General features: G+C 31.2%; 3 protein-coding genes across 3 annotated transcripts; 2 read left to right on the top strand and 1 right to left on the bottom strand.

Annotated features, from left to right (window-relative positions):
* Positions 1 to 6: 6 nt before the first annotated feature.
* ND-SGDH (NADH dehydrogenase (ubiquinone) SGDH subunit) lies at positions 7 to 2,696 on the top strand. The gene is made up of 3 exons (XM_015937822.3): positions 7 to 321; positions 393 to 1,747; positions 1,838 to 2,696. Exons 1-2 carry the CDS (start codon positions 114 to 116, stop codon positions 806 to 808), a joined length of 624 nt encoding a protein of 207 aa, XP_015793308.1. The 5' UTR covers positions 7 to 113; the 3' UTR covers positions 809 to 1,747; positions 1,838 to 2,696.
* LOC107369824 (venom peptide isomerase heavy chain-like) lies at positions 1,101 to 5,103 on the bottom strand. Its single transcript, XM_089270177.1, has 4 exons — positions 4,571 to 5,103; positions 4,297 to 4,381; positions 1,936 to 2,355; positions 1,101 to 1,781 (listed from the first exon to the last, which is right to left on the bottom strand). Exons 1-4 carry the CDS (start codon positions 4,644 to 4,646, stop codon positions 1,454 to 1,456), a joined length of 909 nt encoding a protein of 302 aa, XP_089126303.1. The 5' UTR covers positions 4,647 to 5,103; the 3' UTR covers positions 1,101 to 1,453.
* A 1,992-nt stretch (positions 5,104 to 7,095) lies between these two features.
* Positions 7,096 to 24,435, top strand: LOC107369832 (G protein-coupled receptor dmsr-1-like). The gene is made up of 4 exons (XM_015937813.3): positions 7,096 to 8,010; positions 15,392 to 15,637; positions 19,151 to 19,292; positions 23,212 to 24,435. Exons 1-4 carry the CDS (start codon positions 7,769 to 7,771, stop codon positions 23,818 to 23,820), a joined length of 1,239 nt encoding a protein of 412 aa, XP_015793299.2. The 5' UTR covers positions 7,096 to 7,768; the 3' UTR covers positions 23,821 to 24,435.
* The last annotated feature ends 716 nt before the right edge of the window (positions 24,436 to 25,151 follow it).

Here is a 25,151-nt window from a genome sequence, read left to right as displayed (position 1 = left end):
ATATGTTTTGCTTATCCTTGAGATGTTGATCTTTGCAAAATAAAGTTTAATTATTGAATTTGTTTTTATTTGTATTGTTGTTTTTCTGGTCTTTTGATTGACTTAGATTAATTATGTCGATCTTTAGTAAATTGGCTTCATCTTTTGTTCGACCTCCTCTATCGGTCATGAAAACATTTGGTAGACTTTCCCATGGACGTAACATGCCTATTGAAGGCACTAGTTTTAATTGGTACAAGACAATGGATATGATCCATTTTTATGCTTGGATTGGAATTTTGACCTCTTTTCCCATTATCATTTATGTCAATTTGACCCATGGTAAGTCATCATTTCAGTTTCATTATAATTATCATTGACAATTGTGTTTTGTGCTCTTTTTTTGTCAACAGCACCAGCTGAGCTTGCTGATATACCAGAAGGTTATGAACCTCAATATTGGGAATATGAAAGGCACCCTATTAGACGATTTCTTGCAAAGCATTTATATGGTGATTACAGAGTGCATTATGAGAGGCATCTCACTGAACATTACCTGGATCGAGAGGAGGAATTTATGTACAGATTCAAGGATAGGATTGAAAATATTATGAGGAAAAAGCAAGATTCAGCGTCTTGGTTTTATGTGCCAATTGATCAAGCTCCGAGCAGAATTATGCTTTCTGATAGACAACGGTTTGATGAGGAAGCTCTTATTCAAGGTCCACCATTTGGTTACCATCTTACACAACCAGACCCTGCACCTGATTTCCCAGGAGTTAGCGAACCCAAAAAATTCTTGTCAAGTAATCCATTTGATAAAAAATAGAGAGTCGACTTTTATTCTAGTCGACAAATTCGTGTAGTAATCAGTTAGTAATTAAATAAGAATCGGAAATAATTTCAACAAAAAATAAGAAAATGAAACAATTTGTGGTAACATGGTTCATTGATTTGAGTAATCAATCCATCTGCAGCACAAGATAATATATTCAATTGAAAATGACTATACTTAATGACGATGATAATAATCGTACAAAAAGCTCAGTTAATTCAAATAATCCTTTAATTGGGTGAAAACAAATTGGTTTAAAACGGAGCGTTGAGCAGGAGAAACGGAATAAGGTATAAAAAACGCGATCAATAATTTTAATTATAATGGTTACAATAAATATACACATATAATATAATTAGTCTAGAATAACTTGACTATGATTCAAAATTAACAGATTTTATCAACACAAATGATGATAATCAAATTTGAATGTCGCACAATAAGAGAGAAGGTAATTTTGTGGGTAAACAGCTGATGCAACCAGATTTTTGCTGCATTTTCATTAAGCATTGTTTTACCTCTTCTTGATCATTCAGTTTGTGAAATTGTTAATTTTATTATTTACTTTTGTGCTTCTCAATCAATAATATTGTAATCAACTAGCTACTGTACAAACAATTAATTATTAAATTGAACAGACTAATAATGGCAAATGTGACTATGCGGCGCCAAATCTCTTATCATGTACCTAAAATTACGAACCAGCGTATAAAATCCAGGAGTATGTTTATCTCCACATTGATCATAGGCACCAGAGACAAGTGCAATCAAATAGAAACGATTATTGTTTGGATTTAAATACATCAAAGGACCACCAGAATCGCCTTGGCAAGCATCACCACCAGTGTTACCATCAACAGCACACATGTGATTTTCATGGATAGGCGGGATCTTGTATTTTTCCGGATTCCGTCGTACAATAGCATAATTTGAGTAAATATAATCTTTAACCATCTCGTAACATTTGCTATCTAAAAAGGTGAAAAAACAAATTATTTTAATGATTTTCTTTTCTCTTCACAGTGCTTCTTCTGAATTACGGTTTATAAAATCGTCTGATGGAACCTAATTCTTCCAGTCTATTGGATTAAAAGTATTCATGTGATTAAATTTCAAGCAACTTACTTCTAACATGGTAAACGTCAACGTGTTGTAACGTTTTTGCTGTTTTCTGGTTTGGACCTAAATGACCCCATCCTGCAACCCTCAATTTACGATATGGTTCATCATCACTTTTGGGTATACAAATGGGAGATATTTTGTCATTGAATTTAACTGGTTTGACTAATTTGAGAATGGCAAAGTCATTGTGAACCGGTCGAGCGAAGTTGTAATTTTTTGGAAGGATAAATTTCTCCACACGGCGAACCTTCGGAAGATGATATAAATTATGAGCTCCTAGATAAACATGGACAGCGTCAACATTCCTTGGATTACCAGATGCATCGTGGACACAATGAGCTGCTGTGATTATGTGCTGATGATCAATCAATGAACCACCGCATAAACCATATTGCGTTGAACCAACATGATCATAGAATCTGATGAAAATTAAAGAGAAAATCCAAAATATAGAATCATTTAATTCACATAATTGGGTTAATTAGTGATTAAAATACAAGGTCCAAACCAGTCTCTTTGGATTTAAAAGATGTGACAAGGTTTAACATTATTTGACCTCACTTTCACACATTTTTTATTGTAAAATCGTCTTTTTAACCCTTCAAAGATCATTATTTGTGAAAATTAAATCGAGTTAATCATTAACCTGATATTCATCGCTTTGTCTCTTAAACTGTCAAATATATTGACTATTTCCCCTTCAGATTTTAAAACATCAGTTGTGATTAAAATCATGATTAATGAAAATTATTGATTTGAACTTTTGTTTCTAAATTATTCATCCCATGTAATTAACACAATCACATCATCTTCCTTCAATTAATCAACTGGATAAACAAAACCAAGATTTAAACGGAGAATTGCCGAGACAAAATCAATCTTCTAAAGAGGAGCAATTTTTTGAATTTTGGATGAAAAAAAGGAACATAAAAGCCTAGAAATGATCCATTTCTCCAGCAATGAATATTGATCAACACCTAAATCCATCAAAGTGATTCAATGTTTGAAACAATTTACCAGTGTAAATCAATTTTGAAAATGGATATTTTGATATTTTTACATTATTGGTGATTACCATTAATAAGGTTGACATGAAATGTTACCTGAATTGTCTGATAGCAACACTGGATCAATTTGAATTTGCATGAATCAAAGATAACAATCCAAAGTCAGGCAACAATTCAAGTCGAGACCATAAAAAGCCATGAAAATGAACTTACATTGAACAAAGATAATGAACTGTGAAAATTGAAGCAAACAAAAAAACGACAAAACTGACAAAACGAAAATTTCCATCATTGATTTACATCTCGGTGATCTGAATAGTAAACAATTTGATTTACGATGTAAAAGTAGATTGAATTATTGAATTGCTAAAATGGCCAATCAATTGACAATTTGGTAAACAAAGTGTTTTGAAATCTTGATATTGAAAAGTGTATAAAGAGCAATTGTCGAGCAAACTGTAACAATCGACTCAATCTTGAACTTGACCAGACGCATTTAATTGTCGACTAAAAATATATAAAAACACTGAATCCATTGAAATTGCAACAAAAGTGAAAGGTGAAATGTGAATAGTAAATCATGTAAATCGGAAAATTGGATCACAAAATTGCCCAATTTTACCTCATTGTTGGACTACAAATTAACCAGTTTACCCAAATTAACTGTAAATTGTCTGTAAAAGCAAAAAATGGTTACACCATTAACCAGAATAGGTTGACAGTTGGTTGAAAAGGTAAAGTGAAAAGTAGATTACAAAACCTTTCAATTTACCATCAACCATGATATTGATATATGAATTTCATGAATTTCCATTTTTCTTTCTTTCCCTGTTCTCCTCATCAACTGTGCAACTGTTTCGATTCAAGTTTAACTCATGAATGAACTTGGAAAAATTTGGAACAGACAAGAGAGTAGAGAAAAGGAAAAAGAGTGATGAATAAAATGATGAAAAGAAGAGTGAAAAGAATGGAAGAAAAAATGTAAAGAGAAAAAGAAATTTTTCAATCTTTTCCAATCTCAACAGTTTCCAGGAAAAAATACAAATCTGAATGAAACTTTTCAACTTTACAGAGAGAAAGGAGAGAAAAAAAGACAAGCCTTGAACTGAATATCTTTGGCTTATTATCAACTAGAAATGAACCTGAAAAGCAGCAAAAAACATGATCAAGATAATAATTCATATTCAAAAATGTGATTGAAAATTTTGTTTCAATGTTCCAAATTTCATTAATTCTTTCACTCATAATTCACCTTTTACATTCATCTTTTTACCAACAGAGCAACTTGGAGTAATCAAAGAGATGAAGGAACCTTTTGTGGAAAAAGAAAGATTAATTTCACGATATTCTCACCTTAAATGAGCCATCCATGGATATTGATTATGATAAGTTTCATTTCCTCCAAAAACTCGCCTTTGAATTCCTGTTCGTCCACAATCTGATAGAGAAGTTAAACAACAATTGAAACTTTGATTGGCAACTTTTTTCTCCACCAAATGTCAACCCTTCAAGTTGACAATTGAAAATTTGGAGAAGCTCAAAGAATCGATATTTTTACAAAAATCACTGAAATAAGGAAAAAAGGAAAAACGAAAACTTGGAAAAGGCCAAAAAATCGATAACTTACCACATCGCTCATAACAGTGGATAAAATTGACCAACGAAAGGATGATTGGAATGGTGAGAATCGTGGAAATTTTCATGATGGAAAACGGATGGAAATGAAAAAAGGACTGAAAATGGAGAAACGAAGTTTGAGATGAAATGAAAATTCACTTTAACTGGTAAAAAGTGTAATGGCAAAGAAACATTTGATGGTAACAGTTGACGATGGTTTGCCTGGTTAGTCGGGTAAAGATGAAGTGATGAACCAATTCAATGTTAACTTCCTATTGGCATTAAATTTCAAAGTCAAGGCTGGTTATTGAATTGATCGAGTCAACATTTTGGACCAAATGATCTTAAAACATTGGATAAAACTGTACATTGGAAACATTGAAATGGATAATGAGAGACAAACTGTTGAACCAGTTTAACACAAATTTGCTTTCCTCAAATGTTCAACCTTTTTTCGCCTCTTTTCTCATTGACAAAGTTAACCAATTTGATTACAATAATAATAATACTAATAATGATAATGGTTATAAACACAAGATCAGGAACGCCTTTAAAAGACCGCGAAATTGCGTTCGCTTTTTGCGTTTTCCAACTTAAACAGTGTTACAAGAGCAGCAAATTTATTCATTATTAAACACTTTCACTCATCATGAATAGATGAACCGGAACCTAAACAATTTTTTTGGGGTTCCTTAATTTTCTCCCTTTTCCTCAACTTTCTCTTCTCGTCAACTTTAACCTAAAACCTCCAAAATTAAGGCTTTTAGGGCGACAATTACCTTGATTTGTTCATTTGATTATTTACTTTGTCTAATCTTTTCCAACTCAACCTTTGCTTTGTTTTAATCTTGACAATTTTGGACAAAATTTACTTTCATTTTTCATCATTTTCACTTGTCATTTCATTGTTATACTTATTGATTGAGAAACAACATTAAGATTAGTCTCTAAATTAAACTAATTTTCAGTTTGAATCGTTTAATTTGCTCATTTTGACACCAACCAAACAGACCGTGATCTAAATGAGACTTGTTTTTTTCATGTTACCTTTAAACACTTAATTGTTTATATCCTCAACATTAAGCTTATCATTTATGTTATAATCAATATTTAGTTTATTTATTCATCAACCTTTTTGCCTTTTGCTGCCTTTCAAATGGATGACAATTTGTTGACATTTTGTTTACGGAAGTTTTTTGCACCAACTTTCACCTAAAAAGATATTAATTGAACTACTTTTTAATCAATTTTCATTTTACAATTGCTGTTGATTGCTAAACAGATGTAACTTTCATTTTCATTCAGTTACACTTGGTAATCAGACTGATTCAAGGTCTTGTGGTGTTGATCAATCATTAGACACAATTTTAGAATCGCTTTGCATCAGTTTATTCAAACTCGCAAGCTGTCAACAGACAAATCAGGTTAACTAACATTGAAAACTGTTGTATTGAATTTTGCAATTTATAATCATTATTTGGGGAAAACTATTGAGTAATGTTAATTTATCGTTGAAACTTTGTCCTATCGATATTTCTAAGGTAAAGCAATGTTCGATTTTTCCTCTTTTCTCTCGGAATATCATTTTTGATTACATTTTTCCTCGTGTTTCAATCAAACAACAAAAATCTCAAATTGGTGACCTGTTACTAGTCAGATGGTTATGCTTTGCTGGACAATTTAATTCTCGATAAAAGACATTTTATAGAGATTAGGTCATTTAACTTCACATGGTCACCAACTGGTAATGGTCGGTAACGGTCAAAGTAATCCTGATCACCTCAAAATGGTTCAAATATTATCGACTATGAGTTTTCCATGCTTTTTGATAAAAGCACCAAGTCAACATGTCTACTTAAGAGCTAGAGCTCTCCATAAAGGCCATGCCTTACTAAATTTCAGCATTTCTTGTTGCGTTCGTGAAATGCTACTAAAAATCGTTTTATCCTAGAGCGCGATTGTGGTCAAACTCCTTGAACATGAATTTTTGATGTTGCCTTCCATAAAATGAAGTTTATTTTCAAATTGACGAGAATCGATTCTTCAGTAGCACTTGAGCTTTTGCTTAAAATTGCTTTTACATTGAAATGAAATGAATGATCTGCAAGGGCCAAATTTTAGTCCAAGACCTTTTAATGTTTCAATAATGCTTAAGTCTGGATCCAGTCAACTATTATTTATCATCATTTCATTCAGCAATAAAAGTAAACTTTAAAAATCGAAATAAAAATCACAAAATTCATTATACTTGCTTAACCAAACGGTTTTAGTTTTGAAATGTCAGATCAACATATCCAAAAACTATTAGCAATTGAAAATAGCTTATTCAAAAGCCCAAGGAAGGCAGCTCATCAGATGCCATAAAATCACTTCCAACGAAAAGACATTTCCAAATTACTTTTCGTTCTTAGAAATTTTGATCAATAAGAGGTTCCACCAAAAGATGGCACTAACAACTGGGAGTAAATTTCATGTGCGATTATCTCGAGTTTGCTGTTATTTAGTTGCACAAGTTTACATCAACTCAGTTTTTTCTTTGAATCGTGTGTTGCTCTTGTATCTACTTGTGTATCAACCTGTAAAGTTTGCTCTTCTGTATGAATTATCAGTTGAACATTGAATGCTTTTAGCATCTAATGGACAAGAAAGGAAAAAGTAACGAAAAGAAAAGTGAAAAAGGAAAGAAAATTAAAGTAATAGATAATAATGTTAACAAGGAGAAGTCTAATAATGATATTGAATAATCTGATGTTGAATGTGATAATAGTGGTGATGATGATGGTAAAGAGCGTGAAAAGATGATTTCATGAGAGAATCCAGTTGATAAAAGTGAAGAAGAAAAAAAAGTTTGACTAAATTATCGTTTAATGTCCATTAATGTTATCCAATTTTACTGTTGAACAAGAATGTTGATGATGAAGGAAAGTTGAGAAAAGCATCGAAAAATGACCTTTAATTTGTGATCGACTCTTCAATTTGCATCGATAATGGTTTACACTTGTGATGTCAACTGTTAATTGTGATGAATATTGCGTGTCTGTGTCTTGGTACAATTGTTTCATGTAAAGGAAAAGAAAATGTTTCATTTCTTTTATCCTTTAACCGGAGTAAATTGTTTCATCTTTACTCTCAATAGATACACTTGATTAGTTCTCCATGTTTTCCATGTGTAAATCAATTTGTTTGGTACCATTGTGATTGAAACAGAATGGAAGATTCAATGGAGGAAATGTTTAACCATTCGAGTTATGATAATTTCAATGGATCAACACTTCCATCCGATAATCCATCTTCATCTTCACCTTCCTCATCAAATGCTCTGTTAGTTTCAATTGGACAAAAGTTGTATTCCTTTAGAGATCAATACAGTCCCATCCATGGATACCTTAGTTTGTGCATCTGTTTCTTTGGAACAGTCACTAATATACTCAACATTATTGTTCTGACAAGGTAAATGCTTTAAGAATTTAACTGCCAATCGAAACGCTAAATTTGCATTCTCTTCATCCTTTTGTGTTCGCAAGTTTTAAGTGAATGTTGAGTTTCTTATTTATGGTTAAACTTGCGGCTTTTGAAATAACATTGCAAACTTAATCGAAGTAAATGATAATCGAAATGTATTTTGATGGCGATTCTGGTCAAAGTGAGTTTATCAATAGTTGATGAACCTTGAAAACTTAATGAAGCTCGAACTTGAATTTTGCACAAAAGAAGTTGAAAAGTCTTTGAACTATTCAAAGTCAACGATTTGATCTTGTCTTTCTTATGAAAATGCTTCTCTTCAACTTTTATTGTAGTTTTACGTCGAACTTTCACATTCAATTGCTTTCGTCAAACGATTTTTGTTTCTCAACCTTAATTGTGTAACCAAATGCATATTTTTAATTGCATCGTTAATTTATTCAATGATAAAAATCAAATTTCACCTTGCTTCATAAATAGAGAATTGCTTCTCCAATTTCAACTGGAATTTTGCTCTTCAGTCAAAATCATTCTTCTGCTGTCTTTGACTGTCAAGTTACATGATCGTTCATTGAAATGCCTCATGATGACATTCACAATTCTGCTTTGCATCTTCTTCGAATGCCCTGGAAACATAATTGAAATATGATTTTGAAACCATTAAGCAACAAGCCGACAGCAATTTTTGTGAAATAAAAGTTGAACAAGAACATCTCTTGAAAGGTATTGCAAAAACAGAATAAGACACAAATTTGGACAGTTTGAGTGAACCTTGATTCAATCAGTTGAGTCTAAATTGAAATTTATACATTTTGTATATCATGCAGGTTTAGCAAGCTCAATAGGTTGAGTATTTCTCGTCAAGACTAATCGTCTAATGATGCTAAAACTCAGTAATAAATCTAATTTTCTGTTTATTTTGTTGTATTGTTTACCGATCTCTGGCTATTAGGACTTTAGTTTGTCAGTAAATTTGATTGCTCGAGATGTAACTCAGTAAATGTTAAACTTATCTCCGGAAATTGACCACACAAGTGATTTGAAATAATTTACAATCGTATTTCATTCCATAATTGTACGTAGGCAGATCAATGACAATAAAAACAGAATCAAGAAAAGGTCTACTGCAAGTTGATCCATCAATCTTGTTTTTAGTTTACTTTGCACATTTACTCATTCAAGTCCAAATAAACATTCAGGTTTCCCTCATCCCTCACTCAGGTTATTGTATCCATTCTCGTCGATAGAAGCAAATTAAACAGATTTCATCAATTTATGCAGACCACTTCAGGTTCAAGCTTGGTTAGTTGACATTAAGGGTAAAAAATAGAATGTTCAAACATAGCTGAATAAACCTTTATTAATGCACATTTGATTTTCGAATGGACTTGTAACGTGTCTAGAAATTAGTCAAGATAGTTATGATATTGCTTATTAATGAGAATCGAATGGCTTAACTTAGGGAACATTTTTAGAATGGATCTGTGAACAAACGAATTTGAGTTTGCTATTTTGAATGGACCAACAACTCTCTATCAAATTAATTTACACTATTTCTTATAAGAAACTGTCATTGATCAAGTCGAGTTTTCATTTCCAAGTCAATATTCAAAGCTCATCAATTAGTCTTTCTTCTTGTATGGCTGTACAAATCGATCTTTAGGCATAAAGTTCAATTTCTTGTAACATCCGTGCATAGATTTCTTACTAATTGCTAAACTTAAATCTGACAGTTCTTAGTAGCTCTAGTTTCTTGAAAATCGCAAACATTCTAAGTCTTTGCCATACTGTCAACCCTACTGAATGTGTTTACTTTGCTTGACGGACGAACCAATGATTTATAAAAACCGCAATGAGTTCCTGGTACGTTCGGCTTTGGATGTTTCATAATCATATTTAGAAATCTTGAGACTGTGAGTCGAGACAATTGTTCAAAGAAACTTGACATTCTGAAAAGCTGACGAAGTGAGTGTTGAATTTTTACTGTAAATTGTGAGTTTACAAGAGTCTGGAAAGATTCGTGCGTTTAAATTGTGATACTTTGAAGTGTCCAATGGAATGTCAAGTTGAAACAATATTTTCTCATTTATGTTTGAACTAAAGATGAAATTGCAACAATCACTTATAATTTAATTTAGTCTGTTCACCCTGTTAACCCATCTTTTAATAAAACTAAAGATGATGAGAAAACAAAACGTCAACTTAAGTCCATCTTGTCTGTTTGCCTGCCATTAATGTGCTCAAACCCCTTTTTTTGGCTATTTATTAATACTTTATGAATACATTGAATCTCGTAAAGATGTGTGTTTCCATTGCATTTACCCACTTTCCTCATGTTTGGATGATATTGTATCTGAATCTTAGTTCTTGTTCACCTCGTTTCGTCTAAATTATAAGCAGAGTAAATATTACATGACAGTTTTAATATTATTGTTGAATCTTATTAAGCATTTTTCATTGTGTCCACATCAGGGCAAACATGATAATGTTTACTTAATGTTGTTGCATTAATAAATAATGGAGTAAAAAATAATGGACGAAAAGGCGCAAGAGACAAAAAAGAAAGAAATGAAAACGAAAAAATCAATTTTCGTTGAAAGCAGCGAGTTTCAACTTTAAGTTGATTACAAGCAATTGTTGAGAGTTACTCATCAAACAGCAAATTAAACATCATGTTCAGTAAACCGCAGTTTTCCCTGTTATTCAAATGAAATGCTTTACATGATAATTTATATTAATGTCATTTTACCATTTGTTTGCTATTTAAAGTTCATTTTACATTTTCCCTGGAATTGCTCATTTCTAATGTTTTCATTTTCGTCCAACTTTTTTTCTGGAAAAACTGAAACTCTCAAGATTATCAGATTAATCAATAACTTTGTACTCGCTTCTCTAGATTAATAGGTTTTCAAGTCGACACAAAATTGACTTTAATCTCTCGAGTTTTCACAAACATTAACATCGATATTGAAACATCTTGCAATATCAAGTTTCAATGAAATGCAATTGTTCAAATGTAAATATTTATCATCAACAGGTTTTCCAAGTTGAACAACTTTTTATTCAAACTTTTTTCATGGGTCCGAATTTCTTCTTTTACATTTTCAATTTGGCTCGAGTTTGGAAAATCTCAACATTGAAATAGAATTTTAATTCCTTAAAGAAAAAGTCGAACATTTTCCAACAAAATGTCCAACAAAAGATCAAATATCGAATAGCCTTGGATAAAGATTGTTGTGAATGTTGTTTTCGATTGAAATCTTTAATCGAAATTGTTCCAAACTCGAGTTTTGTACAAATTCAATAATATTGAAAATGTAAAGTTAATGAAGCAAAAAGTTTTTCGACTTTTTTGTAAACTTGGAACTTCTTTTTTTGTCAAGTCTTTTGTGCTTCCTCGCGACTCGAAACATGAAATCATCTTCAAGCAACAGGTTGAATGAAGAATGAAAAAATCTGAGAATCTCATTTTACACCAAATTGAATTCATTAACCTTATCCAAGTCTAATCAAAGTGAAACCCATTCTCACCATCACCATGAAGGAAGATAATTGGAAATGAAAATTTGAACATCGAGTAATTCAATATCTTGAAGGTATGAAAATGTAAATTGGTTAACCAATTGACACATTGCAAGTCTTGGACTTTGTCAAATTACTCTAAATGAAGATTGATTTTTACCTAATTATTGCCATTAAAAGTGGTGCAAGAGATCAAATTGTATGGAATTGAATCATTACCATGAAAATTACATGCAAGGAAAGGAGAAGAAAGAAAAGAAAAAATCAAAGTTGAACAAAAAGTGAAAGAAATTTTTCAAATTATAACGAAACATTTTTCGATACAAAGTCTTATTGAATTTTGATAATTTGGAGAAGAGAGAAAAAAGAGAAAAATTATTCAAACTTTTCCTTCTCCTGTTCATAATTTGCACCAAAGAATAATAATAATCATGATTACCATGAATAATCTTATTCATTTTTTGCGTCTCTTCGTTTTTGCCTCTTTGTTCATTCACATCAACATTTATCCAATTTTTGCTTCCCTCTCTTTACATTTGCCTTTTCAATTGAACATCAACTGAAAACTGTGCCAAAACAAAAGCGAAACAATGAAACTTTTCTTCTTTTCCTGTTAATTTGATTCCAACAATTTGCAAATAATGTGCCAATTTTCATTCTGTTGCATGAAATGTTGAAAAGTATTCCAATTCCCTGTGAAAGTAAACATTTTGTCGTCCTTTTTACTCGTTATCTCGACTCTTTTTTTAGGCCAACTTTCATTATCTTGCTCATTAAATAAACAAGCTGCAGTCAGGCAAAGGAGAGAGAAAACAAAAGAAGGAACAAAAACGACAAATAAGAGGAAAAAAGAAGAGAAAATTTGGCCAATTCCCTGAACTGGGAGGTTAAACTGGACATGATAATGTGGTCAAAGTTAAACTTGTTTCATTGTATTCAAGTGCACCTCTCGGCGAAAGATGTTAATTATCACTTTTCCCTGTAAATAACTTTAAACATTATTTTACAATTTTCAGCTCAACCAACTCGAAGTTGAATAAATCACATTTAAACATTAGCTTTCACCATCAACCATTGAAATGGTTTATGAATATTTATTTCATTCATCAATTCAAGAATTGAATTTTTTCTCCTGTTAATTTGCTCAAATTTTATACAAAATTTCACCAAGAAAAGAAGAAGAAAAAAATTTCATTCAATTTTACCTTTTTTTTGCATTTTTGCAACTTCACCATTTTTTACCTTAAAATTCATCCTTTTTCATCTTCAGCTTTTGCCTGTTTGCACCTTTTCACTTTAGCGAAAAGAGCAACAAATGAGATTCAAAAGTTTGGACTGAAAAAATCGATAAACTTCAAGAACCAGATAACACTCAACAAGAGAGAAAAAATGAGTTTCCATTTTTCGACGAATCGAGCAGTTAATTGATTGTTAAATTAACTTGCAGTCGTGTCCATTAACTGAGATATACTTTTACATGAACATTCATTATGATTTTTGTTTTTCCTTCTCGAGATATTTTAACAAGTGCTGGTGACATTGATAAAAGCATGATAATATTAGAGAAAAATATCACTTTTTTTCATTCCATTTGCCTTTTCATTATCATTTTTTGTTCTGGTGAGATTGAATGGTTGTATGAGAGGAAAAATGGTTGTCAAATGGACCAACAAATGTTGAGCAGAAACACTTTGATCATTAATTGAATCATATAAATACAGGAACAAATGAGATCAAGATATTGGAATAGGAAATGAAAAGGAAAATGTTGAAAGGCTAATTAACTTGAATACTTATATTTAAATCTAGTTTGACATTTGGCTATTCAAATGACTTTACGTATTAATATTAATAATTATGGCAACTCAATGATTACTTGAACAGGAAGAAAAACAATTAACTTGGCATTTTAATGATTTCATGTAAACTGGAAAATTGCTTTAAAGGTTAACAATTAAACTAGATTGTTTCATTAATGAGTTTACTTTAAGCTTTAAATTTTTCACTCAATTCTTGAAATGACATTTTGCCATTTCATGGAAAAACACAATTTCCGATTCATTTTTGATCGATTTTTTCACTTTGACAGTCGATTGCAATGAAAATTAATGATTCAATGTTCAATTAAATGTTGATTTTAGATTGCTTTTTACGAAAAGAAGAAGGAAAACTTTTTCTTCTCTCTATTCATTTTCATTCAATTATTCAATATTTTTCCATTCCTCATGAGGTTATTATTAAACTCTTTTCTTCTTCTTCTCCTTTTTTTACTTAACCTTCCCTGTTTATCAGTTTAACATGATTAGGTTTTGCAAGTTGGTAAAAGAGTAGAGTTTAAATGTATTCAATTTAATGTATCATTTCAAGATTTATAAAGGTTAACACAAATGAAACATTATTCACTTTAAATGAAAATTCATGACGATAAATCAATAGATTTCATTTAACCAATTCATCAATCATCGGGTCAAGTATCTAGCTTTTTTTTTACTGGTTGATGTATTAAAATTTTATGGCTTGTTAAGCAACCTTTTCAATCAACTATTGACGAGCTTTGCTTCACTCTTTTGGCTTGTAGTTGGAGGATAATAAATGTCTTGGTTAAATGTTGTTTAAACAGCTATGAAAATGTTTATTAGGATCAAATCAACTTTAATCATCAAAGTAAAACCTTGTAGTCACCTTTACAATCAATATGGCAGTTGTTTTAAGTCGCAACAATTTCTGCCTCCAAATGATGCAAAATAATCCGATATTGCTTATCAAACTTTTGGCTAGTTAGTCAACCTTCAATTGGATCGTTGATTCATGGGAAAGCTTTTGACTAACTTGGTTGCCAAAAAGGCTCAAATAGGGTCAACTTTTGTCATTATTGTTGATTTTACTATTTTTAGCATGATCAGTCAACACTATGATAATGCAAAATAATCCAATGACGCTCATTTAATTCAGATATTACACTAAGTTGTTTAAGCTAAGTGACTTTGTGAATCAATTTGATTAAATGCATCTAACCTCATCTTTCATAATTTGTAAAATGAAATGTTCATCAGGATCAACCAATTTTACAGTGTAATAAAGTGGCTAAAGTTTTTTACATTATCACAGCAAAGGTTCGAACTTATAGTTTCAAAAGTCACTTTTTGGCCCTTTTACATGTGATGCTTCAGTAACAATTCAGAAATTGGAGAAAGGAGCAATAAGCTCCTAAATCTAAAGGATTTCGAAGAGACTCGTTTCATCAGAATCCCTCCTTTCGTCTCAAAATCAAAGCTCGAAAATTTCGATTCAGACTAATAAAGACTTTCGAAAGATATGTACATCAGATGCTAAGAATTTCGATAAACTCTTTCACCACTTCACTGTTTCTTAATTCAATACACATGGTTGACCAATTGATTTTTGTATAGTTAATAATGATCTACGAGCATTTCTCTGAAACTCTTGTCTCTTTGAAATTAATGGGATAATTGATCAAGTTGAACCAATTTAAAATCGAAGCAAAATTATTGGTAAAAAAGTTACAGAACTTATTGAAGTATGTGAATATGTAAAATGTTCATCAGTAATGAAATTGTTATTCTTTATTGTTGTTGTTATGCTCTAGATTCGCGAAAACAGATATTTTTTCAAGCAAAATTGGAAAATGAAAATTTTACAAAATTGAAAGAAACTCGGGTGAACAAGAATTTGAATGAGAATCAAATTAGCGTTTCAAAAGCTTCTTTCGCTTCATTATTCAACCTCTTTTCTTCTTCCATCTTTTTCTATTCCTCCTACAACCTTTTCATCTTCTTCTACATCATCATCCACATCATCATCATCATGAACATGTTCAACTGGACAGAAAAGAACTGTTATCAGCAACAAATAATATTTTAACAGGATTAGCTGTAGCTGATATGCTGGTCATGATGGATTATATTCCCTTCGCAATTCACAATAATATTCAAGTGCATCAAGGAGATGGTGAAATGTTTACTTATGGTTGGACAGTTTTCACCCTTTTCCATGCTCATTTCACCTTAGTAGTCCATTCAATATCAACCTGGTTAACAGTTTTACTGGCTGTTTGGAGATACCTTTCTGTAAGGTTTGTTAATTTTACTCTGCTTTTCCAATTTTCATCCGATTTAAACACATCCTATTGTCCAAGTGCAAACATAATCCTTTCATAACTTGAACCTGTCAATTTTTCAGCTTGAAAAATGTCACTTCATTTCTCACTGGCTAAGCTGACTTACAGCAAAATAGTTATACAACTTGACCCCAAGGATAGTAGCTAAAGCTACAAAGCTAATGGCAAAACCTTGAAGAGTTTTGCTGTTTCAAGTAAAACTTGAAATAATGTTGAAAAACAAAAACTGTTTATCAATCTGTTCATTTTTTTCCATCATCAGTTTCATTCCCTGGTAAATCTTATCATCACCTTTTCCCTTTATCAGTCCAGAAAATTTATATCCTTTCCAAGTCAAAATACTTTTCAATACTCGAGCGATATCAAATATTGAATAGTCAATGGTTTGCCTCTTTAAATTGTGTTATCTCTTTTACCTGAACTTTTGATGAACCCATTTACTTCCAATCAATCTTTATTTTACCATCACCGTCTTTTATCATGAAATGAGGTTTCAACTTTACATCAAGACTTTTCGCCTTTCGCCTTACGCATTATATTACATTATAATTATTCAATTATCTTTTCATCTCAAGTGTTATTAATTTTCATTTTCATCTCTTTTTTTCTCTCTTCCTTTCTCGCTTCTTCCATTTTTGCTCAACGAAAAACTGCTCAAAAGAGAATCAAATTAATTAACCAACTTAGATGTTCAACAATCATGACTGATAATCAATGTTGAATTAATCAACATTGCAATCAGTAAATGGCTAGAATAAGGGAAAAACGCAAAAAAAACTGAAACCGATGAAAACTTTACCAACACAGGAAAGCAAAAAAAGAGTCTCGTAACTTGGCCAAGCAAGGGCAAATTTTGATGCTAGAGCTTGAAGCTTATCAGGTCAACCTTTACTTGGCAAGTCGCTACTTTTGTCGAGTTTTTTGAGTCTTTTTTTCTTTGAATTTTCAAAGGCAAATGAGATTAAATTTGAATGATAATGACTTTGATAAACACTTGCAAGGTAAAATAATCAAGAGATAATCAGGATATCCATCATGATATTCATCATTATATTCGCTGTGCTCTTTTTTTTCTTCAATCTTGTTTACTCAACTTTATTGTTTCACCTTTTTTTCCCTGCCTCTTCCCTTTAAGTAGATTGAACAATTTACTTTGCTAAAAACATTTTATCATAACAAAAGGTAAAGTATCGTCAACACATAATCACATGGTCTTGTTACACAAAAGTTGAACGAGAAACAAAGGTTCAATGCAAATCAATAACTGATCACCATGATACATTTTTGTTCATGTTTAACCGTTCAACTGAATATGGCAACGAAAAAAGCATTTTCACTCCCTGTGAAAGTTATCATTAGAAATCACTTTTCTTCATAAATCAAAGAGAAACAAAGTGAATACAACTGAAAATAGAGACTTTTGTGCAACTTGAATGATCAAAATTTCAGCTAATAAATTGAGTGACAGTTTGATAAAGCTGGAGCAGTTTCCATCAATCTGTTAAAAGTTCTTTGTCTAGCTTTTCAGCTCAAATTTTTCTGCTTCAAAAAAAAGGTTTTCCACTCTTTGGTTAAACTCTAGAGAGTCGAGTTTTTACCTATTAGCCATAATTTATTTTTAAATTCATTGGTTAAATTGGATTGTAATAATCAAATTTAACGATCGCCTTTTTGGGCTGCTGTTGAGTGAGAGGGAAAAAAATCCAGAATAAGTTAATAAACAGAGTTTTCTAGAAGCAAAAGAAGACGGAAAAGTTCAGTTTGCCTGAAAATTTGTAGCAAAATGATGTTGATGATCATTATTGTTATATTATTTTACTTTACCAATCATGCCAAAGTCAATTAAAGTTTTGGTATTTTTGCAGCTTCTCTGGTTATGAAAAAAAAGAGTTTTACATTTTTTTTGAAAGATTATTAAATCAAAGTAATCAACATCAAAATGAACTCAATCAAGCTTAATCAATTAATGTGTTGTTGAAAAGGATGTCAAAAAATGGAGTAGTCCCTGGATTTTTCCAACATGTCTTCATGATGTAACGTTGCATTCAAAAATAATGTTATTCAGCTAATAATGTTAAGCTAATGAAAAGTTCCCCCATGAGTAGCAAAAACACAGCGGTCAGTTTATCGTTCAAATCGAATTTTTAAAGACATGAAAGAAATGATCCGAAAACGCTAAAACGTATTCCTCGAAATTAGTTCTTCGATTTGTTTTGTAATAATTCAAGAACCATAAGTGCTAAGATAAGTTTACGACACATGTTTACAAGCCTTGTAACATGGACATTTCATATTTCTTCAAGTTTATAAGTATCTTACGAGATTTTGAGCCTACGGAGTTCTGTGAGTTTTTTTACGATCAGAACTCACGAACGGCTAATGATAAGGATCTCAGTTGGAACCATGTGTTTAGGATTGAACAACTTAGAATCTGAATTTTCAAATTTATTCAGCTTCTTATTGACTTTTGAAGTTTTTCAACATCTTTTAGTGTTTGTTAAGAAAGAAACAAGAGTTATCTCAAAATAAACTTATTGACCTGAGTAACTTAAATGTGCATATCTTTTGACTTCTGAGTACTCAATCTGATCAAACAGAAATCGCGAAAAAGTCAGAAATTTCAGAAAATTTACTTCAAATGGCAGTTGAAGCACAGATTGATAGTGAAGACATAGTAAAGTGAACCCTTTACAAGTTCAAGTTTAACATCACCCTGACCACTGATCAACTTTTTAACTCATTTTCTGAAATCTCAATTACAGCTAAAACAAAGGTAACACAAACTTGTCAACTTGTCGTCTAACAATTTTTAAGCGTTTCTAAAAAAATTTCAACTTTCGTTATAAAGTAAACGAAACTGGATTGTAAGATGAAAAGAAAATGATTTTCCCATTTTCCAGACCGCAAACTTATTGGTATTGAATATGATCTTAAGATTAACAACTCATGCTAGAGTCTGAGACATTAATAATAATTGAAACAAGAGTTGAAGTACAACTTGAAGGGGAGTGGAAGGAACAAAAAAAGACCAATCAATTAATTATCAAACTCAAAGATGATCTCAATTGGAATGAATGATGAGATTGGATGAAGGAAGAAACTTGAATCCAGCCACGGGAATCACAAAAGAAATGGTTCATTATTTACGATGAAACAAACAAACAATAAGAGCCGATTATATTAAAGATATCTTGTTATAACATTTGATAGGAATAAAAAGAGTGAGAAAAATGCAATAACTAGTAACATGTATAAATGCATTTATAAATGGAAAGAGGCAGAGAAGATGAAGAAACAAACGAAAACACGAATTGAACTCGAGAACTGGTTTCTCGGGTTTTCATGGAAGAAACAATGAGTTTAACCTTGATGAAACAATACTTTTACGAATATTAATAACTACAATATTGATGTGAACACAATTACCTTTATATTTACCTTTTTTGTGTTTTCTTTTCTTTTATCCAGATTTCCTACTCAAAGTCGAGGTTGGTGTACAATGAGCAATGCCCGTTGGTTAATTGTGGCAACTTACATTTGCATTCCAATCTTCTTTATCCCAACTTACCTGACCTTTGTGGTCAAGGACAACGGTGCTGGAGGCTACAAGGTAAAACAAATTAACATTTCTCTTTGTAAGAAAAGTTCTAACTTTTCTTATTAACTTTTCGGATCAACATCATTAATCATTTCAAGTGCGATTCAAGTTTCAATTAATTTCTCATTCCATTCATAGCAGCCAGCATTTTGTCGTCAATTCAACATTTTTTTCCTTTTACATTCCATTTTAACTGTAAATTCATTGGTCAACTGAAACATTCAGTTGAAGAGAAATTTTTTTTTCCTTCAATTTACATCAAACATGAGGAGCATTTGCATGTCAACATTTGCATTCAGATGAATCTTGAAAAAGAAAGGTTGACAATTCGATGAGTCCAAACGTTGGAAATTTTGATTAGCAAATTAGCTCGACATTATTAATCATTCGAATCACTTTGGAAATGGAAAATGACAAATTTCACAAAACTTATCCAAAGTAGACTTATCCAAATTTACAGGGAATTTTCCCTCCCAGACAACTTGACTGTTATTGTACTTCAAGTGTATTACGCCTTGCACAGCTTGTAATTTATAATTTTTTTTCGAGTCTACTTTTTCTTCTTCTTTCCTGTAAAGTGAAAAATTGACTCCACTTGTAATCAGATAACCTGTGTAAATAAATATCAAGAGCATGAGATGTTTCAATGGAAATGTGAAAGCTACAAGACATGTTGAAGCAAGGGAAAAAAATGGTGAAAAATTGTTTCCTCTGAATGGTAAAGTTGGACAAGAAAAATGAATGGATAAAGTTGAATGCATTTCTCAATGAATTAAATCAGGTTTTCCAGTTTTGAATAATAATCTTTTCTTTTTCTCAGTCTTGCTCAAGATTATTATCATCAGTACAAACATTTGATCAGATTATAAGGTGTTTTTTCTTCAGTAGAAAAGTAGAGATAAATTTGAAAAGTTCAACTTTTAATGTCAACTTGAAATTATCATGGGAACGATTGGGAGTGCAAAAGGCTGGGAGTGCAAGTTGACGAGCAACAGTAGCAAAGAGTTTACTCAAGGAATAAGCTTTTCAATGGCAAGCAAAAACATTATCATTATTATTAAATAAAAATGAACCTTGAAATGCAGAAGAAGTGAATAATCTGATTGAACTGAAATGAACAAAAAGTGTTTTTTCTTCTTCCTTTTCTTTTCAACTGTCCAATCTTGTCAAAAGCTTGAGGGCAAAATTTGAATTAAACTTGTTTATATAACTGAGTTAAAGGTATAAACAAAAAATGTGTATTTCACTTGAACTTGTTTATCAACTTTTCATGTCGACAATGGTTCATGGCGTTTCACCAGCAAAACTTTTCCAATTATCAAAGTAAATGAACTTCTCATTAAACCTTGTTTACTCTTATTCATTAGCTTTTTAATCAAACTTGTTTTTTTGTAGCCTTTTTTACCATTCTAATTAGACCAATTTAATTGCAACTCTTTCTCTGTGTTTCATGGTAAATATAATTGGAAACAATTGATAAGTCTTGCTACTTTTTTTTCTGGTAAAATATGAATAATCATTTTGATTCATTGTTCATCTGGTTAATCGTCGGGTTAATCTATTTACTTGGATGAATAAATTTCAATGATTAACTTGTTCAACCTTTTTTTTGCCCATTAATTGCGTTTCTCAGTATTTAATGTTTTTCGTGTTTCTTTCATTACTTTTCTCATCTATTTTTATTGACTTAATGCCATCAGTTTTGATGGGCTTTTGGTTAACAAAGAACTGAGCAAAAAATATTGTTCAATGTCGATCAGTAATAAAAGTGTTATCTCAAGAGTTTTGGTGAATCTTTAATTGTTGCTTACAGTTTGGATGTTGGGTAAAAGGGCAATAAAAATTGATGTTGTGTTTAATTGGTTTTCATGTAAACTTATTTCCTTCTTGTTGAAGGTGAAATTGGCTTGAAAGTGATTCACATTTTTATCAACTTGAAATGGTTACCATGTTAAATGAACTGTTTTGCCGTTTGATGATAAGACAGCAAATTAAAGTTGATTACCAAAGTCAATGAACAGTATTGATTAACAATCAAGAATAACTGATTATGTTTCAAGTATTCACGTTTTTACCATGAAACTATAGTCCAAACCATTAGGAGAAACTAAATATTTTTCAAAGAAAATGGTTCAATCGGAAAAGATGAATTTGAAAAGTTCTGGAAATGGTGAAATCTCAAGTCATTTTTGATTCAATGTTGGTCGAGTTTTTGGAGCAAATATTTCTGAACCTTTCAATTTTTGATACAAAAATGTGTTAGCATTTGATATTTGCAGGGAAAAGAATAATAATGATAAATAAATAAAAACTACAAATGAAAGGATAAACTTGAATGCTTTTTCATCTATTAATATATTAATACATTTATATCCACAAAATGAACATTATGTAATATTATTGATAGGAAATAGCGTCCATTATCATTGGTTCAAGGGATTGATCTGAAGTTTCGCTTGCAAATATGTTAATCATGTTAATCAGTCTTTTCATTTTCCTCAACTTTTCCTTTCATTCAGACTAATTGTTGACCAAAATATTATCCATTCATCTTAAACCCTTTCTTCCAATAGGCTTAATCGGAATGAAAAGAGAAGCGAAAAAAATGTCGATTAATAATTTAATTTGACTGATAATTTTAGCTGAAAAAAGGCAGGAAAGTTGCCATGAGCAACTGGCTAGTTTCATGGTTCAACCCAATGAACAAGTTACAAAAAAGAAAATGAAAAAAGGAGAAAAAAATGATCAAAGGGAAACATGAATGGAATTTTTGGTCATTTCTTTTTTTCTCCTTTTTCCAGATGATTATTAGTTTCCAATTTCAATCCAAATATATTCAATTGAATATCAAACATGAAGACAATATTCATGTTTAACCATGGCTAGTGGTAAATGATAATCGAGAAGAGAGAGAGAGAGAAGGGAAAATGAAACGAATAAAGAAAAGAACGAAAAGAAAAACATTTTTATTATCTACTTGAATCTCTTGGAATAATCGACTGGCGAAATAAGGATAAATATTAAATGTGCATTATCTTCATGATAAACATTCTGAAGGATTGTGAACTATTCTGTCCAAACGATTCAGTTTCCATCAAGTCCAAGTGTCTTTCCTCATCAAGATGAAGATGGCAAAAGGATATATCAATGGCAATAATTATCATTCATTCTGATCACAATAATGATAATGATTCTTGAATACAATTACTTATCAAATGGATCATGTAAACAATTTAGAAACTCATTTGGTGACCAGATTTTTGCTTTTTATTTTTCCTTCTCGAATCAAATTCTCATTATCATTTTTCTTTATTCAATATCAATTTCCAATTCCAATGGATATTTATAATAATTTTTCCTTCTTCTTTGGTTTCTCATTTCATCAATCATAATAATAACAATAATTATAATGATAATGTTGCTGGTTAAGTATCATTAACAGGCACAATTAATCATTTCATTTAAGTTGATCAACAATTTGATTACTTGCCGGTTAAACTGTTCAATGTTGTCCAATTAATTTCAATTAAACATCATCTAATTGGGGAGACAATTTTTCGCCTTTCCAACAATTCATTAATTCATTTTCACTTGAAATGCTTTTATTCGTTTAATTGTTTCACTGTCAACACTTGATTGTTTACCCATTCCTTTAATTGGTTTATTCATTTACCAAAGTGTAACCTTTATCCAAGGCTCATTTACCCATGAAATTCATTTTTATGCAACATTTCCAGTTTTCACCATTTTTCTGGTAACAAGTTTAATCTTGTTTCTTTTGGGTTTCAAGTGTTAAGATGAAAACATTTTGCTAATCATTTTTTTTGTCAAAATTTTGGGTTAAACTGTTTGTTGATCAAAATTTAGACTGAAATTTGTTTTCCAAATGAAAATATTAATTTGCTTTTATTTTCGCCTCTCAATTTGTCAGGTTGATTGGAGTGACATTTCAATAAATCACAATGAAACACTGAAGCGAATAAATTTTTGGGTCTTCAGTGTTGGAACCAAACTGGTGCCTTGTATACTTTTAACTTACCTTAGCTGGGCTCTTATTCATGCCGTATTAGAGGCCGATAAACGTAAACGTCGACTGAAGGAAAATTGTTATACACTTGCCTCATCGAGTGCAACCAAAAGTGAATACTCGGAAGACTCGCTTGGTTCACTTCACCAGCCAGGCCAGGTTTACCTTGAGGTAAACTCTTTTCGCAAGGTGAGACACCATTCAACCAGCATCAATGGCTCCACACCAGGGGCTCCAGTTAACCTGACTCCGGCCAGTGGAACCACTCAAAGTGATAGGACAACTCGAATGTTGTTGGGCATTTTACTGCTCTTCCTGGCCACTGAATTTCCAACTGGTTTCATTGCTCTTCTCACCGGAATTTTGGGCGATGACTTTTTTCACAATGTCTATTATCCGTTGGGTGATATACTTGATACACTGGCACTGATCAACAGTGCCGTCAATTTTGTTCTCTATTGTACAATGTCGGAACAATTTCGTTATACATTTGCTAAGCTATTTTTTCTCTGATTAAACCTGTGAATCATTCCATGGTAAAGGTGTATCAATTTGTCAAGAAAAGAGATGAAATGGAAACTACAAATTAACTTGTTTACATGATTTTTGGCTCAACTATTAAACTTAAAGAAATTCCAATCAAGGCTAATCAAGTGTAAAATTTAATTTTCTGGTTAAATGAGAATAAATTGTTTCATCAATTTCAAAATAGTTGAGAGCTGAAGACAAATTTTCATGAAACAAGTTAATAAATGATGTTCCGCTCAACATCTATTAATGTTACAAGTTGAGTTATCATTATGAATGATTGAATGTTAATAGATGTTAATGTATTAAACAGTGAAACATATTCAGAAAGCAAAGAATCATTCAAATGTGATAAAATGATCCAACATTAACAAATTACTCAACAGATTCATGATAAATATTGAATAAAAAAATGCCAATTTGTTACTCCAGTAAGATGATGAGAAAAAGTAAGCTGACAACAAAAATTGTTTAACATGAAAATTGATTTATCTAAGAAAATATCTGTTTATCTGTTATAATAATTCTGTATAAGTGTATAATGTTCAATAAAGTAAATAGATTTTAATAAAAATTGAATGAGAAAAAAAAGAGTAAAAATGCAATTCCATTGATAATAATGTGATTGAGTGTTGAAATTTTAATTGCTGTTCACTCATTACTTGCAGTTTCATGATTGACATTGGTGCCATTGGAAACCCACACATTGAACTGTTGGCAGCTAAAATAGAAAGTTATTTTTGTTCATTTATCCTCAACATGAAATGCTTTTGGTGACTTTGAGTTTTCACTTCAATTACAAGACTTTTCTTCCACATTGGAATATTGAACAAAAAAAACTCGAGATTTTAATCCGGATCAAAGTTGATGCAAGATTCCATCATTATTATCATGAAATCCTTTCTTGGTCCAGCTTAGTTAAATGTAAATACAAAAGCAGAGTTAATCTTCTACAATTTCATTTGATTTCGATTCTAATTTTGTATTATTTTACAGCTTTTGAACTTCATTTCTTTACGACAATAAAACGAACGAAATGTTTCTAAAGTTGATGTGAGGAGTTGCATGAAAAAGGATATTCCACATTTGCTGAATGTTCCTGAAGTGAAATTTTTTGTTTCAAAAATTTCGTCTTTTCTAGGTTGCTTGACCAGCAGCCGAAAGCATTGGAAAATAATTCATTAATTTGGCAAAGAAATCAGATTTTGACGAGAATTCTGATGGAAATTTACTCAGTCAATTTCAATGAAAAAAGTTGACGAAGTTTGAAACTCATTTTGAAACGAAATATCGCTTGAATCTGTAAGTCATTTAGC

This window comes from Tetranychus urticae, chromosome 1 (genome assembly GCF_039701765.1).
Source record: "Tetranychus urticae isolate SD_2017Ah chromosome 1, NJAU_TeUrti_SD_1.0, whole genome shotgun sequence".
NCBI lineage: Eukaryota > Metazoa > Arthropoda > Arachnida > Trombidiformes > Tetranychidae > Tetranychus > Tetranychus urticae.
The sequence above is the reverse complement of the archived record's forward strand: the minus strand, read 5'-3'. Positions and strand labels throughout refer to the sequence as shown.